This window comes from Bombus fervidus, chromosome 19, assembly GCF_041682495.2.
Source record: "Bombus fervidus isolate BK054 chromosome 19, iyBomFerv1, whole genome shotgun sequence".
Lineage (NCBI taxonomy): Eukaryota > Metazoa > Arthropoda > Insecta > Hymenoptera > Apidae > Bombus > Bombus fervidus.
In genome coordinates, this window is record NC_091535.2 from 1,125,600 (window position 1) to 1,142,846 (window position 17,247).

The 17,247-nt window shown below is 44.3% G+C and overlaps 1 protein-coding gene across 4 annotated transcripts in view; it reads left to right on the top strand.

Moving 5' to 3' along the window:
- The window catches only part of LOC139996920 (uncharacterized), a 268,251-nt gene extending 256,791 nt beyond the window's left edge, over positions 1 to 11,460 (top strand). For 3 of the 4 annotated variants that reach the window (XM_072021458.1, XM_072021459.1, XM_072021457.1), the window contains 2 exons: positions 152 to 397; positions 1,511 to 11,460. In XM_072021458.1, the coding sequence (XP_071877559.1) occupies positions 152 to 397; positions 1,511 to 1,602 (338 nt within the window). In that variant the 3' untranslated portion in view covers positions 1,603 to 11,460. The remainder of the gene's footprint in view (positions 1 to 151; positions 398 to 1,510) is intronic. The other variant, XR_011802448.1, reaches the window with a different exon arrangement.
- Positions 11,461 to 17,247: the final 5,787 nt, after the last annotated feature.

Sequence of the window (17,247 nt, forward strand, 5' to 3'; positions counted from 1 at the left end):
GACGTTCAACTTCCAAAGTTGTCGGAGTTTATTTAAAGGATAATGGCACTCGACGGTTAACGAGCGACTCGAAATACCTCCCACCATTATTCTGCAAGTTCGTTCCGTTAGAGTGCTAGGGATAAAGAAGCCTTTGCCTTCTCTTTCGCAGCGTACTCCTGCCACGGTAGGTGGTTCGACGCGGAGGGCACCCAATTCGTGATCGCCACCCAACTGGCACCTGGCACGAGCTGGTCCAGCGAGAACAACAGGCCCCAGCCGTACAGAAACAGTCGAAGATTGTGCTTCATGTACAAAGAGAGCGGCGGAGTTGTCAGTTTGACTGCCAGCGAGGTCGCCTGCCAGAGGGGAATCCCGCCGCCCCCACCTATGTTGGCCTTCAATGCTACCAGTACCGGTGAGTACCTCCTCCTTTCCTTCGGCACTTCACTCTCGAGGATCCTTAAGGTCTTCGTTCTGCCTTGCCGAGGACGCGTCTCCGCTGCAATGAACCTAACAGTTTTGTTCCGCAACTACCGCCGCTCCGCGAATCTTCCTTCGTTCGAGCACTTTGTCTCCAGATTTAGAGACACTCCCCCCGCCCCCTCGCCCGCCTTCAACGGAGGAGCATTGTCAAAGAAATTAGGCCACTTTCGTGGCGCTCGTTCTTCTCTAGATTCTATCTTTTCCTATGACTCCGTTCTTTGATCCCGTAAGATGCTATTTTATATGCTTTCGCGATTCTTCGCGTTTATATAATTTACTACCATCGTTGCTATTTAACAATTAATTTTCTGAAAGATACGATCATTCAGAAGCTTCGTTAATAAAAAAAATACGGACGCGAAGTTGCTTTACGTCGTCCTTGCTTACGGCGTCGTTCCCTTATTTGTTTGATGTTATCAGATTGTATAGCGCTCATCTGCGTGCTTCAGGTTGAAGCATCCTCGGAACTTGAACCGTTATCTTGTCACTCGACGGAGGATCCTTCAGTTTCGTTACCCCGTCGTTGCTTTGTTTGCTACGCCTTTTCACCTCAGACTTCGCCACGCTTATTGAAAGACCTACCGATTTGCTTCCCAAATACTTCGCGAAGTTTCGAAACAGCGGTATCCTTATTTCATACCTTCGGGGGAGGGGAGGGGAGACACGTCAAGGTTACGTTGCATCGATGCGAGATTCGACGCGTCTTCGAGGAAAGTTATCGCAGCTGTCTATGAGAGAAGAATTGACGTGAGATGCGAATTTTCTTACGCGACACGGAACGCAGTTTGACAGCTCGACAGACTGCAATGTCCAATCAAAATCGTCGCGTCAGCAATTGTCATCCAGCGCATTCTAATAGCCAGATGGTGCGCGACAGCTATGCATAATTTACTGCGACACGTAGACGACTTCACCTGACGAACGTACCGTGACAACTCGTTGATAAACGTCGAATTAAACGGCGGCGTCGCTTTATAGCCCATCGATGTTTACCTAATCCTTAGCCTAATCCAGCCTAAGAACAAACATGATTTTTTGCTTGCAGGTCAGTGCATGGAAGAGAACAGGGGCTTTGTTACTCGATCGACGTACCTGATGATCGTCAGCCTGGCGGCGGTCGTCGCGATATACAGGTGATTCTAATCGAACGGACGACGATCTCGCGACCGTTAAAACTCAACGTTTGTAATCTGCGTTACTGGACACCGTGTGGGTGACGAAACGGGAGGTGGTACACGTGTATAAAAAGAAATATATATATATTATATATTATACATATATAATATACATATATAATATATATAATAGCCTTTGGCGCGAATCACCGAACAAGATCGGTCGAGCGTCCGGGCCAACGAGAAAGAAGAAAGTGAAAGAGAAAAATGGCACAATCGATACTTTGGCTTCGAACGCTCGTGTCCGTAGCTCTTGCTAGCCTCTCTGATTCGTCGGGAGAAATTCGTGCTCGCACGACCATCAAAATTTTTTCGCGCAACCAGACGAGGAAAGATATCGAGGTTCGTCCTAGCTGAGAGTGCTGGTCCTTGATTCGATTCGATGTCGAGGAACGAAAAATAAAGTCGCCTATAATAAAGAGACAAGAGGCAAAACTCTGATTTCTTCCGTATGAGAGGTGCTCCTCCAGACCAGAAGGAAAATCAAGTAGACAAGAAAAGAGGGCGGAACATCGTTTGGGAAGGAGACGGATCCGATCAAGATGAACGGTTTAGCGACGGAAGGGAGAAAGGAAGGAAGGAAGGAAGGAAGAAAAGAAGGAAAGAAGGAAGGAAAGAAGGAAGGAAGGAAGGAAGGAAGGAAGAAAAGGGTATTACTTTTCGAAGGAAATTTTTTTCTCAACGACGGGAAAGGGAACCGCTTGTTCCTTCGAGAGGAACGGCGTAAGGAGAGTGATGAGGGGTCGTGAAGATCGAACGCGAATTTCCCCTGGCCAGTAGGTTTTTTACCGATGTAGCTCGTAGGCACTAGCTAATTAAAAATCGGGTAAAGATAACAAAGTAATTACACAAGTTTTTATGGTTAGACCATATCACGAGCGAGATCACGGCGCACGATCGATCGGATTCTTTAGCGAAAGGTGACGAGCGATGAGAACGGGATCGATTGCCGGCCCGGAACGATACCGAAGAGAGAAGAAAGCAACATCACGTTTTAGTTAGTAAGACGATCGACCGGCAGAGGTCGTTATCATTTAAGGTAGAAACTACATAGAGAATAGCTTTAATAAGGCGCGAAGGGGAACAGGTTACTCGGCAAATATTTTTCACACCGGTTGCTCCTTTCTTTCCACGACCCTACTGTAAGAGTACTGTATGTGGGTGTACCGTGTATTTTATATTACCAGTTCGAAGAATGGAAGCTGGCACGAAGAAAACAGGAGTGCACCTGTATCTCGAAACATCGTGGATCGTTGTTACTAAAAAAGTGCCATCGACTTTTCTCTCAATCGTAGCAACGCATCGTTTTTTTTTTTTTTTTTTTTTTTTTAGAATAATTTGAGCATTATACATTAAATTATACAATTAAAAAAGGCGTACCATTTTGAAGTTTAATTTCAGCGAAAAGTACGATGTTCGAACAGCACGGAAGATCCTGCATCCGTTAACAGATTTTGGGCCAATCGAGAAAGCTCGCGGCAGAATTCAATTACCACACGAAATATTAGTAGATGTATTAAAGGTTGATTGCATTGTAGCTGTTATATAATAGCTACAAAGGGCTATTAGCCGTGTTATAGCTGAATGTATAGCGTAACTATTATATAATAGCTGTAATAGCCGCTAGCTGTATTAATAACCGACCGAAGGGGAAAAACATATTTCAAAGCTTCCGAGTTAACTGCGTTATTTTTCTATTGTACGATACAAAAAAAAAAGCACGCGTCGCTCGTCCACGATGTTTAGAGAGTCGGGCACAATGATCGATGCTACGAATTTATTATCGCATCGAATATTATTCGCCGAGTAAAACGTTCGATCTGTTAGAATGATCGCGAAGAGTGAAACGAGATTGACACCGATACACGCGCGTAGCAAACAGTGTCAAAAGGTGTTAATGAAGTAATTAACGCAATACAATCTATCGTGTAGTAGGATTATTTGGTGCGCCAATGGGCTAAAGAGCGGAGAGGAACGAGAGACACGAGGAAAGAATCAGGGTCCACTCGGCCGAGATTTTATTTTTGTGAAAATTCTTCGAATAATAAATTATCTTGCACCGAAATAATCTATATCCTGCCCGCTAATAATTTATCGTATCAATTGCATATTAACCCGAAACTATTTGCGTATAACTTTAACGTTCTAGCGATCGCAATGTATTCTGCATGGCTAAACAGAAACGTCGTGACCGATGATAAATTTAATCCAAATATTTCTGGTATTTCGAGAACATCACTATTTCGACGATTCAATTAACTTCCATCGGATCGGGGCGGTGAACAACGATAGGCAATTTCAAAGCGCCGTAAAATTTATTTCATCGCCACTTGCAGAATATCAGTGTTCCTCGAACACGCTACATTTTAATGTTTCGAACGTTAATCGATTTCGATAAATGTTACTTTCTTTTCTCATTAATTACGAACGGAGATCGGGTTACTACACGGGGATTAGGTTTACTTCGAATAAGGATTCGTTAAGTTCTCCGAACAATACGAAGGATCATTCTCGAGAGGGGAAAATATCGGTAGACAAACGGCCGAACGTGTAAAGTGTAAAATTGTAACTGTGATGGATTTTCCGGTCCGTTATACCGACTCGCAATCGGGAACGTTCCCCTCTCATTCGTGCGTTTGCTGCGGATTATTCGTTCTTTTCTGGCGACACTGATTCTTTCTCGTTACGACCTTGGTCATGTTTATTTTTCTTTGTCGAGCGTCGATGAGTCTCGTGGAAAAATTCCTGTCGGTAAAAGCTCTAAGGCAGATATACCCGCGGTAGTTTATCGATGCAAACCGAGATCGAGAAGGTGAAACGTGGAATATAGCGTGAGACAAATTGGCCACTTGTTCGACCCTTATCACGCCGAGGGGAAAAAAAAGGAGTCGATCGGATATTTTATTAGAGAACTGGGAACTCCGAGAGCTATATCGTAGCGTCGTCACGTTGATCTTGCGAATCAAAATGAAATTTACCATGACAAATGTTGAAAGGATCGGAATATCGTGCGCGATTATCGAATTGGTCCGCGTTCACGATTCTCGATCGCGCGTAAACATCGCAAACGATATCATTTCCGGCGGTACGCCGGAAGGATTTCGAGGAACGGCCTGGTTTATTTGGAAGTCTGGAGACGACGGAATTTTTCCAAGAACTCGACAGCGCCGGCGTTAACGTAAGCAATAAGCAATAAAGTCACGCAACGGCTCGATCATGTAGACAAAAGATGTTGCGTTTCACGAGGAAACTGTACCATCACGTTATGCCAGAGATCTTCTATTATATTGGTTTGTCCAATCGGATTTTCGCGACAGCGATCGAAAATAGAGAGAAAAGGGAGACGCGAGTGGATACGGACCGATCGATCGCGAGGTAGGACGCTACGATATTATTGTAACTAATATAGAGTCTATATTATATTATTGTACAAGCATCTTTGTAATAATTAACCCGAACCGAGTGACGAGAAGAAACGAAAAGAGAAATACGAGCAATGAGGCACGATAGAAGAGTACGTAACCATAGAAAACAGACACAAAACAAAGTGAGAAAAAAGTTAAAAAAGAAGCAAAAAAAAAAAGATAAGGAAGAAAGAAAGAAGGTGAATAGAGAGAGAGAGAGAGAGTGAGAGAGAGAGTGAGAGAAAGAGAGAGAGAGAGAATGAAACATAAGAAAAGCCAATCGCTATTTTACCACTTTTCCAATCGCGGTACACGTAGTTTTCACGCCGTTAAATTTCTCTTCATGCTCATTTTTTGCGACGCGGACGAGGACGAGCCTCTGATCCCTGAAAATTTCGCGTCTGTAAATATATCTGTGGCCACGCGGACTCCGCTATCCTAAATGCATGTCTCATTTTTTATCGGCATTTTTCGTTTAGTTGCACCTTGTCGAGAGATCTACCTACTCCCCTAATGTCGAGATGAAACGTAGGTATTTCGGAATATCGTACTGGTTGCGTCGCAAAGGCTCGGCGCCGTACGAAAAAAAAAAAAAAAAAAAAAAAACGTTCTTTTAGATACGAACAGAGTAGTCCGTAACACTATATAGAGGAAAAAGAGGGCTGTCGACGTGCTTTTTCGTCGGGAAGAAAATATCGAAGCGTGGAAAAAATGCCCGCGCGACATGCGGAAAAATGCGGTGGATCAAAGGCTCCTTCTCTCAGAGGCGTTCATTTAATCGAGTGAAAGACGCTCTCCTTTTCAGGGTTCTCGGAAGAGAAAGATCGATCGACTTTCGTTAGGCTTCTCGGCGAGTACCTTCTTGACAAGTTACTTACCGTCGTTGCGCACAGAAAATCGCGGATTAGCGAGCCACGAGGCGTTTTCTTCTCTTTTTTTCCGTTTCGTTCACTCTATTTTACACGTTTTTGTTCGTTTCCTCGCCAGACGAGTTAGAATACTTAGTGGTTTAGGACTTTTAACGATTAGCACCTTAGATGCCATACTGTACCTAAGAAGATGCAACGTATTTAGCATAACCTTAAGGTGAAAAACATAGCGATTAAGGATTACTCTAGCTTCATAGGGGTAATAAGCTCATTGTGACAGCAATCAGAGGTGCCCCGCGGTCGAAGCGCGAACAAAACAACCTTTTTCTTTCCCCGAGCACGTTTTTCGATCACCCATCTCGCGTCTGTCGCGCGTGCACTTCTTGCGAACAGTCTCGAATGCCAATTCTGTCTGGAGCGTGCGTAAAAGATGTTTCGAATCGATAAGAACGAGTCAGAAAGAGAGAGAGAAGCGAGCAGGGGCGCGGCAAGGATTTCTATTAATCCAACGAAGCGTCGGTTACTCGAATCGCTCGGCCATCGTATCCGCATAAATATCCGAATTTTCGACAGCTCGAGTTTAGACTACTTCCGTTCCACGCGAATATTTGAACTACGGTTATCGTGCTGAAAGTCAAATATTGCTCTCGGCGGCGAAATATCGGGACGACGACGACGACGACGGTAGATTCGGGGCGCGGAACCTTAGCGGAGAACCTCAACGATCGAAATTCTACAAGTTCGGATCCAACGAGCGGGTTGCCGCGTTCTGCCGCACGATACCGATTCAACGATCGATCAGAATTACACGAATTCGCTGTTAGAAGAAAACCGCGGACGTTCGATAAGAAAACGAAAAGGTCGGAGATTCGGCAAATCGTTGAATCGATAGCCTGGTGTTTATCCGCGGGTAGGAGGCACGTATTCGCGAATAACAGTTTAGAAGTTTGTTATTATTTTCGATTTGCCCGACACAAACAACGCCGAGGGATTTGATAATTATCAGAGCATCCTCAAACATCGTTACTGACCGACCGCCTAGGTTCGCGCCACCCGGCCTCTCGTCAAACATGCGCTCCGCTTAATGAGATTGATGCAATCGGCCGATGCATTTAATCCGGTTAATTTACATTGGGTCCTAATATCGCACGCGAATATTCCGCTAATGCAGTCGGTAATGAGAAACAGAAAATTGCTTGCACAAACTGCTCCCTTTCCCATCCTCCCCCTGAACGCGCATACGCGGACAAGCGTCAGAGTTCGCTTTCGACAGGATTTCGACTTCACGCGTACTCTCCGCGTTTTCCGACTCGTCCGGAATCGTCGTGCGCTTTTCCATTGAAATTTTCAACGGAGCATCGCGAATTAATTTAACTTGACGATAGGGAGGGAACACTGATCGAGGGGAACGATTCGAGAAGCGATCGAATTTAAAGCGTGGATAACGAGAGTAAACGAACGGTATAATTTTCTTACGCGTTCATTTTCGAGGTCGACCGCTTTGACGCGCCAACGTGCCCCACTGTCTGCGAACAAAAAAGTTTAATTACGGTGAAAAAAAAAAAAAACCGACGGGTAGGATGGGAGGACGAAATTAGTCGGTCGAGAGAAGAAGAAAAGCAAGAGGAAAGGAAGTGGCGAGCAAAACTACGGGATAAAGATGGAGCTGGTTGTCGAGGGAATCCAGGGGAGAAGCAACGTCATAGTCAGAAACAGGACACGTTTACGCGGCCTGGATGTCGGTTAACGATTTTATGGAAACCCGTCTAATGGGATTATCGGATTACTTCCGCGTCGGTACGGGTGCTCTACCGCAGTTTATTATTCTCACACAGTGGATTATACGCTCGTTCTTGAATCTTCTTCTATAGGTCCTGTAAAGCCGGACCTGGTAGCGGCGTGTCTTTCAGGAATGCAGGCACGTTTGCAGACATTTGCCGGCGCGCGAAACGGTTGCCGCGGTTTACTGGCGCGCTAGATTAGCACAGAGTTCGAAGGTTTCGCGGCATAATCCGTCGAGAACGAGGGGAACGTAAACGCTTGTTCGCCAAGGCGGCGTGATTTTCCGAGATTTCTAATGTCTTTTGACTCTGTTAGTTCGACACGTGCGATTTTATTAAATGGCGATTTAACGAGCTCTTCGCTAGGTAATCTCGAGCGTGTCTTTTTGTGCGATCGGCGTTCAATTCGGTCGAGTTTCAGCCCCTTATCGTTGTTAGAGCAATAGGCAACCCTTAATGATGCCGCGTGACGCATCCGGGCCGATTCGAAACCGTCGCTCAAAGATTAGAAAGGCATCGCGTGCCATATGGGGACGAGCGTGCACACCCCTGCCGTCCGAAACTTCTCTCCGCGTACGCTCCAGCGAACCGAGGACGTTTTCAATCAAGGGACAATCATCCCTCGACGAGCAATCGAACCTTTTTATCGAATCATCGCGGCCCGTCGTTTCCATCCTTCGAACGAAACGTCAGCGGCCGATCATCGAACAACGACGAGAATACTTTTTCGCGGCGAGGGTACATATGGAGCAATATAAGAGTGAGTGTGCGTTCACGAGAAACAGAGAGGGAGAGAAAGCGATCGAGAGCGAGAGAGCGGGAGAGAGTGAGAAGACCGATTCAACTACGATATAAAGGACAAAGTCCGAGGGTAGACGGAAGAATACCTGGACGAAGGAGGCAATATTTTATAATACAGACAAAGCATACCGCTTCAGAGTTTCTAATACTTTGTTACTTTAATTTTCAATAAATAATTATTATCGGTGTTACAATAACTTCAGCCTGTACGATCAATTCTTTGAATTCCTCACGCGACAAACGATACGCGCACCTCTCGAGTAATCGAGTCGACAGACGCATCGATTACTTTGGCGGAATTTCTTTTCTTTTCATTTCTTCGTTCTTCGTTCTTCGTTCTTCGTCGAAAGAGTTGAGCCACTCGAACGTTCGCCCTTTTACGGAGAAGCTCGAACCGAGCGTAACCAGGCCCATGCCGGCAGTCAGTCCTTATTACGTATGTTTGCGCACACTTTAGGATACGCATGTATATAGATATACATACATATATGACCGCATGACCGTGTGTATAATTTTTGGTCTCGTGGGAAGTGCCGGGTGCGCGACGCGTTGCGTGTTTAGCGAACGATGGAACCGCGGGGCAATGACGAGACGAAAGAGAAAGAGGAAAAATTGTATGCCGATTCGATTTTAAATTAGAGGATCGATCCTTGCTTGATCGACGACCCGGGGACGGTAGGTGCGCATCGTCAACGTTTTAATATATCTCGAATTTACGTTTAAATTATCAGTCAAATTCGTAGATCGAAGTTTCGTACGAACTTTTACAAAAATGACATATTTCAATTTCAAATATTTGCAAAATTCCAAAACGGTCGATCTGGTTGGTTAATCGGATGGAAGATGGGAAAAGAAGTACACGCGTGAGCAATCTGTAGACGAAACGAGGAGGAGCGCAATCACTCTCGCAAAGTGTGATTCATGAACCGTTCGTTTCTGTGCACCAGGTCACGGTCAGCAACCAATGAAAAAGATGATTCTCCTTATTTAGTGGGGCAAGCGATCAAGGACATTGCTGCCGGCAGTTTTACGCCGGCAGCCGAGCGAATGATTTTCCAACATACCGCGTAAAAATAGCGGCCTCTGAGAAAAATATACATCGCTGGAACAGTTAATAGAATGTCGATTCTCTGGCTGACACGTGTCGGATGTGATCGGGGATAAAAGCTGCCAGGACAACGGACGAATAGAGTCGATAAAGCGACAGCAGTTCGCGAACGTTCACCCGTGCAAACAGCGTTTCTCTTATTTGTTTATTACGATTTTCTCCTGCATGGAAACAACCAATCTACTATCCGTTCGTATTGGTAACTTATATACATCGAGCGCAAGACAAAGAATTACGTAAGTTCACGTTCGACTATCTGTTCTTGTCGTAACCGTGATAACGTAGCTATTTTAGCGCAATCGTCGTGATTTTGCGAAATCAGAAATGAACTTGGCGTGGTTTATTGAACGTTACACGCTCGAAGTAGCGATACTGGCGTGCCACTTCAACCGAAATTTATCAACTCGAGATCGTTCGATGGACCGGAAATGGCCGGGTTAAGAGAACGCCGGCGCATCCAGGATTTTTCGCGTGGTTGCTTAATGTTCGATGCGTCGCGAGTTGCGCACTTATCGCGTTCGCAATTTCGTCGCCTACGACGCGTGCGATTCAACGATGAGCACGAATCATCGATCATTAGCTGCGCGAGGTTTAATTGCGTCGAACGATTCAATTTGACGAGTCAAGCGTAGAATAGACGGATCGAGCCGGCCGATCGGAATTTAGTTTTCACCACCCTCCTCGATTCTAACTTTCCGACGCACCGCGCGTTGCAAATTGTACAACGTGCAATCGCGTCGAATCAACGATGCGACACGGCCCGATGTAATCGAGCACGATCGTTAAAGATCGTCGCGCGATCTCGTCCTCCTCCCGGTGGTAATTTCTAGGATATCCAGCTCAGCTATCGGCGTCGAAGAAAAACGGAAAGTAAACGAGCGAGAAATCGAAATTCGCGATCGCTGTTTCTATATTCGCGAGATCTATTCACGAAGTTCAACAAGAATTCGGATCGTGCTCCGATCGTCCCCAGTGTCGTTCCGCAGAAAAAAAAAAAAAAAATAAGTTAAATAAAATAACCGATAAGAAGAAAGATAAAAGCGTAAAAAGGAAACAGAGTTACTGTAGTCTCTGTTGGATGAATGACAGAAAAGCAATACTGCATGAACGAGGCATGCGTGCGAAGCGAGTTTGCGAGAGAGTGAAGCGAAACAGACGCGAAAAAGATAAGCATGTATCGGCAAGAGAGAAAGAGAGAGAGAGAGAGAGAGAGAGATGCTCAGCGAATGACAAGTGTGTAAGCTACCTGTGCCTTGTAACAAACTATGTATGTATTATATACACATGGTCACACGAGGAAGAAGAAGAAAGAAGAAGTACATTACATACCACACATGTAACACACGTAAACTCTCACGGTAATCTATATATTTAAAAGAAAGAAAAAAAAAAAAAAGAAAGAACAATCGTTGCCGTCTCTTCTGAAACGCAGCAAGAAAATTGAGAATCCCTCTCAAAATTTCGTTCAACGCGCGCGTAATGATCGACAGGACGGAAGATACCTGGAGGTGGATGGCGGAAGAGGTGACGGGAAAATAATAAAAAATCTTAACGAATGAAATAAAGAAAAAAGAAAAAAAAAATCGTAAAACAGAGGAAACAAATACAGTGAAATATGTTTGTTGAATTGAATGAAAACACAGGAGAAAAAATGACGAAAATAGCAATAATCGAATCTCAGACTGAATTATAAAATGGAAAAAAAGAGAAAAAAAAATGGGAAAGAATTGAATATTACACCGCAATCTTTGTTGTCGCGGCGGCGACGCGCGAGCGTGTTAATTATTATAAATACTGTTACAGTGTCTTGCTACACACACATTGGGGAGATTAAAATAAAATCTCGAAGCTCGAACATGGATGGTTTTATTCGTTGGCTCTCGTGCGAGTTTCATCGCACTCGTTTGATAAACTCACACATTTTGTTTTCTTTCCCCCTTTTTCCTTTCAGAAGACACACGCGGGCGAGAACGAACAAACGAACGAATGAAACAAGGGGTCGCGCTACCCTCTACCGTCTAAAGTTTGCGATTCAATCGATGCAGTTTCACTCTAGCGAAACTATATTTTTACGTAATTCCTTCTTCGTTTAGAAACCTTCCTTAATCTTCGAATCAACGCGAAATTTACGCAACGACGAAACATTTTTCAAGCAAAAAAAGAAAAAGCATCGAAATCACACGAGTTAGCTTTTTCTCGATAGGCCATAGATCTATCTTTGTATTTCTCCGCAAAACGGACGCCTTGGCTCAATTTTAAAAGGAACGTGGCCTCGAAAACGAAGCTTTTTCCCTTCGACAGTGCCAATTCGCTCGATTTATGGTCTGTGCGTTACGTCGACGCGGTCAATTGCCGGCGAACAGTCGTTCCTCTTTTGATTTAAGGCCATTTCTCTTTCCTTCTTTTTTTCTTCTTTTTTTTTTCACGATTGACCGAATATGTCTCGCGTTAAGCGACACGCACACTCGCATAAATCCTTTCCAACCGGTGGCACGTGCCGATCGAAATTCGCTTCACGACGATGATTTATCGCGGTGCGGCAGAAGTCAAGACTATGATAAGACTTTGCATTCTCGTTTCATGTTTAGTCGTGATATAGGAGTAAAGGCGACTGGTCACGAAACCAAAGAATAATGGCCCTATCAGCTTTTCGTTACGCGTCGAAACGGGAAGCTTCCCTGTGATTTTTCCATCGACATCTTGGAAGCGATACCGCGTCAGGTATCAAGAAGAGTCGGGATTCAAGCGCGGTTGTAACTCGGAAAAAAAGCACGTGCACCGTCACACAATAGAAACGGATAACAAAGTGACAGCAATTTATGTTTAAACGACGCGGCTTTGTATCAGCGCTCTGTCGGTCGTACCATCGACATTATCTTGCTCGTTTTCGCGTGACGAAAGCTGCCATTTGTACGGGTCGCATGCGCTATGCAGCCGCATCACATGGCTGCTTTTGTTTTTACCGAGAAGGGCTCTTTGTTAGCACGGATCAGCACCGATCCATGGATCAGGTCTAACAAAACGCCGGAGGAACGATGTCGAGTTTAACAAAAAAGCCATCGCGATCGCGTCAGTCAAACAGACGATTTTTCCCCGAAGATGGATTTATCTTTTACAAGTAGATACCGTGAAATCGCTCGAGGCAGCACTCGAGAACGGCTGAAAATTCCGAAACAAAGAGCGGTACAGCGACGTAACGATGACGTTACGTTTCAAACTACATGGCTCGAGTTAGGTCTCCTTTTGTCCGGTGAACCGACAGAACCGAACGATTTATCGGAGACGAGACATGGCTCGCGGTCGTGTCGCGGCCGGAACAGGTTCCCATCCAAGGGAGATCAATGGAGGCAGCGTTAGCCGACGTTTCCAAATTGGAAAATAACGCGTGACCCCGTGCACAGTGGCCCGCTACTGGCCGTTTCGACCGGTTTCGCATCCTGTTACCTGAACGTTACTCTTCCGCGTCGTGGACCCAATTGAGCTCGTGTGTCAGTTCGACGACTCTATCTAGTTCCACACGAACGTGCTGCTTCTACAAAGCCAAACTTTCTCTCTGATGTTTTATTTTAACATATAGTAACGCGAAGAAATTTTTCCATGTTACGTTTCGAATTATAAAAGAGGACCGAGAGTGAGAGATATATATATGCGAAAATTCGATCGTTCCTCTCACCTGAACCGCTATAATTATTCTTTTACGTTAAATTATCGAGACAATTTTTGCCAACTGAAATAACTAAAAGCGTGGTAATCGTTTCCCAAAGATACGGAAGTCTGTTTCTCATCGTTGAATATACAAAGTCGCGTGTTTATTGCTCAGGAATTTATCTCGCGAATTAACGATACGTAAAAGTGGAAAGAAACGTTTGAAAAATATGTCTAACATTCGAATCATCGTTTCGTAATAACCTTTTAACCAGCCGTATTTCTTTTATTGGCCATTACTCGACAAACTGTTACGCGGCGAAGAAGTTAATCGTGTACATTTTAATCGCGATGCACATCGCGAGTCGTGGACTGCGCTCGCAGACGCGAAACTCGCTGAAAAGCTCCCTTAATATTGCGATAACGTTTATACGCGCGCAGAAGGCTGTACAAGCTCCTTTTAAGGAGGCCCCATAAATTTCCAAAGTACCCGTAAAATGATTATAAACGACCGAAGTTATCCTTAACTGTGCGCCGACGTTGATTTAACGTAGACTTTACGTGCCTAACGGCCACGGAAGTGTGTATTGTTGCGGCGAGCTTCGAGGGAAGTCTATCCTTAACGAACAGTCCTTCGGGACCCATAATTCCGACAATTTCCGACCGCGCTTTCAAAAATCGTATTTCGTACGGAAGTCGGCTGGTTTCATAACTTTGTTAGTTCCTTACGTCGAAAGCATGGTAACGAAGAGATACGTGGACGATACGAGAATTTAGATGAAGGCAGAACCGACAGCGACGCTCTATTTTCCAATCTAAGATTCGACGATTGGACAAAGATTTCGTTAAAGGGAACACTTTGAACGAGTTTATAAATCTGAACTGTCTAAAACAAGATAATCTTGCTAGTAGCGGAAGATCTGCGAAATCGAGTTCGAATTTCTGATTGGAGAATAATATCGGAGACTGTGTAGACGATACGAGAGTTTTGGCAGCAAACAGGATTTATGGTCGCGTTGCGTTTCTGAACTTAATTATAAAAGATTGTGCTGCCGAAGGTTTCGTTAAAAAGAAGAACTTTTTAATCGAGGCAATTTTGTTGACAAAATAAGATTCGCAAAATCGAGTCGGAATTCCTTGTTCAAGTAACGTAACGACGAAAGCTAATTATAAGCGAAACGTGGACGATAGGACAATGTAGAAGCAAACAGACCCGACGACGATTTCGAAGAAAAAGCTCTCATCGAAAGAAAGAATTTTAACGAGCGCGCAAACGTTCGCAGCCTAAAGCAAGATAATTTTACTAATACGGTAAGATCCGTGAATTCGAGTTCGAGTTCCTTGTTCTCGCCCAATCTTCCTTAAAGGGGTCCGGATATTCCTTTTTTCTTCGCCCGTCTCGGGAACTTCGAATTACCTAAATTCGCTGCAAGGTCCCGCAAGAACGGGGCAAGTTTAATTACCGACTGTTTCGTTAATAAGCTCGCCTTCGCGAAACGTTCAAGAATGAATTATGTTAAAATTAATGCTCTGTAAGGAGAAGGGAAAAGTAGCAGCGTTTAAAAAGGCTTTAGCCGAAAGGACGCTTTAACTCTTGCCGAGTTTAACGATCCTGAAAGCGTACATTGTTGCGGTGATTCTCGAACGCATGTCTTCGTTCCGACTCGGTCCAGACGTTTCTCCGTCAAAATTTCATTTAAACTCGCCTCTATCGTCCGATAGGATCTCGTTCGCGCGGGTTATTCGAGAAAAGAGTACCTATAAATATTAGCGATAACTGACAGTAACGAGAAAAAAAGAGAGGATTTGTCCAAGATTTAGAGGCGTACATCTTAACGAGCCAACTATTACGTTGATTAGCCGGTAGCGGGACAGCAATTATGTCGCGATACGCGTCCGAGAAATAAATGACTTTGAGATTAATGTGTCGTAAGGGAACGTAGGAGTAGAAGAGGAGAGTAGCATGATCGATAAAGTTCTTTTTCAGCTGCATTTAACGGGAGACCAACGAGCGTAAGTTGCACCACATGGAATATATCGCGACAATCGAACACGGTTTAAAGGTAACACACAAAATGGATATAAACTTTTGTTCGGAAATTTTATACGATCGTGACAGGGCTCGTAAAGCGCACTTTACACGTGGCCAAATTCCGCCAACCTTGTCGACGATTGCGAGATTTAGAAGGTACGAATTCGGGAAACGTAAAACCTAATAGCCCGGAATCGCGTGATCGCCCCTATCCTGCCACCCTGCTAAAGATTTATCCCTCGGTAACGAATCCGTAATTAAGCTTCCTTAACTTTTCTGATTTTGTAACGGATGAAATTGCTCAGTGGCATATCGAACTTATTTAATTCCTATCAAATACAGCAAATATATTCCCGATTGTGAGGTAAAAATCGATCGTGGTACTTCTGCTTAGCGATTGAAAGAGTAAAAAAAGGACTAATATCTCTCGCCTCTACTTTTTATCGCGTTACTCTTCCTTAAATATCTATAGCGTCTTAGATACTTTTAGCGATCGTGATCGTTATCGGCTGTAAGTGGTTGTTGACCGAGAGAGAGAGAGAGAGAGAGAGAGAGAGGCGGCCGCACGAAGAGGCACGCGAAGGTTCCCCGAGCGTGCTCCGTGGCTCTCCATCGCGTCAACGCGCAAGCCGGTCGTGAATCGTTAGAACGCAAAATTCCGCAGAAGCTTTAAATTTCGGAGGTTCGCGTAAAGGACCGCAAGCCGCACAACTGCACGCGGTGGACCGCACGCGGCACATGAGACCGCACTGCGATGTAACGAGCCGCGTTCCAAGCGTGAACCGCATAACAGGCCGCACGCGGCCTGACAGTTGCGCACCACTGTTCACCTGAACGCGATATTCCACGAAAAATAAAGCGGCCGATCAGGTGAGAATCACTTCCTTTTCTGCTGATCGGCACACTGCACAACCACGGCCGCATCGATCGTCGGCCGATCGATCAAATTATCCACTCGAAGGAGAATCTCCACGTACACGCGATAAGCGTACATCATCCACAAGTACATATGTAGATACCCGATCAAAAGGTTCCTTATTTTTCTGATATTTTCAAACTTTGTGATCGAACGACGTTTCTCTGCTGCCGATTTTGTTTATCTCTTGCCACAACTGGAATCGGATACTCTGCTAAAGTTAAACTGAAACCAGGAACATATCTGTATCGCTCTAATTCCATTTGTAACGAATAGCTAAAACTTGGTAAAATTTGCATAAACTTTTAGAATTGTGGCTCGAAACAGATAGACCTGAAGTCACCTAACTCGGAATCGATTTCCCTTCGCGTTCAGCTGTTGTTCTGTACTAATTATGCTAATTAATATTAACCACTGCTTTCACCAATACCTCCTAACTGTATACGATTGCCCTAAGATCTAAAGGCTTTTATTTGTAGTATCAATATTTTATATATTTGCAATAATTTTCGTAATAGTGTAGTGTTATTTACATATACGCTACTGTTCCTGTATTGTTCGTGTATATTACGTCGACAACTCCGTAACTCAACTCCGTCGTCACCCAAAGCTGCTAATGTTCTCGAATTTCTGACACGCATACCTTAGAATGCTAGTAACTCGAAATTCGTTTTTCCTCGCGGAATCATTGGAATCTGTTAATTATACTTTTACATCATATAGAAGCTTTACCTTGTGGTTTGACGTTATTCCTTCTTTTTCTCTCTCTCTCTCTCTCTCTATAACGCTGCTTGTTATTTTGCTTGTTGGTTTCATTTTGCCATTACTTTTGTTTCGCAACTTCTTGAAAGGTTAGATTACCTAAGTTGCTTATATACATTTGGCTTATAAAACATAGAAACTTTTCTCTCGAAAGTGAGGAATTTCTACATTCATCTGCTGCTCTCCTAGATATGTATTTTCCATCTTTCAGATAAATAAACCCGAGGCGACAAATATTCTCGTAAACCAAACAACATTCTTGCCGTTATTAATTATATTTCCGTTGCAG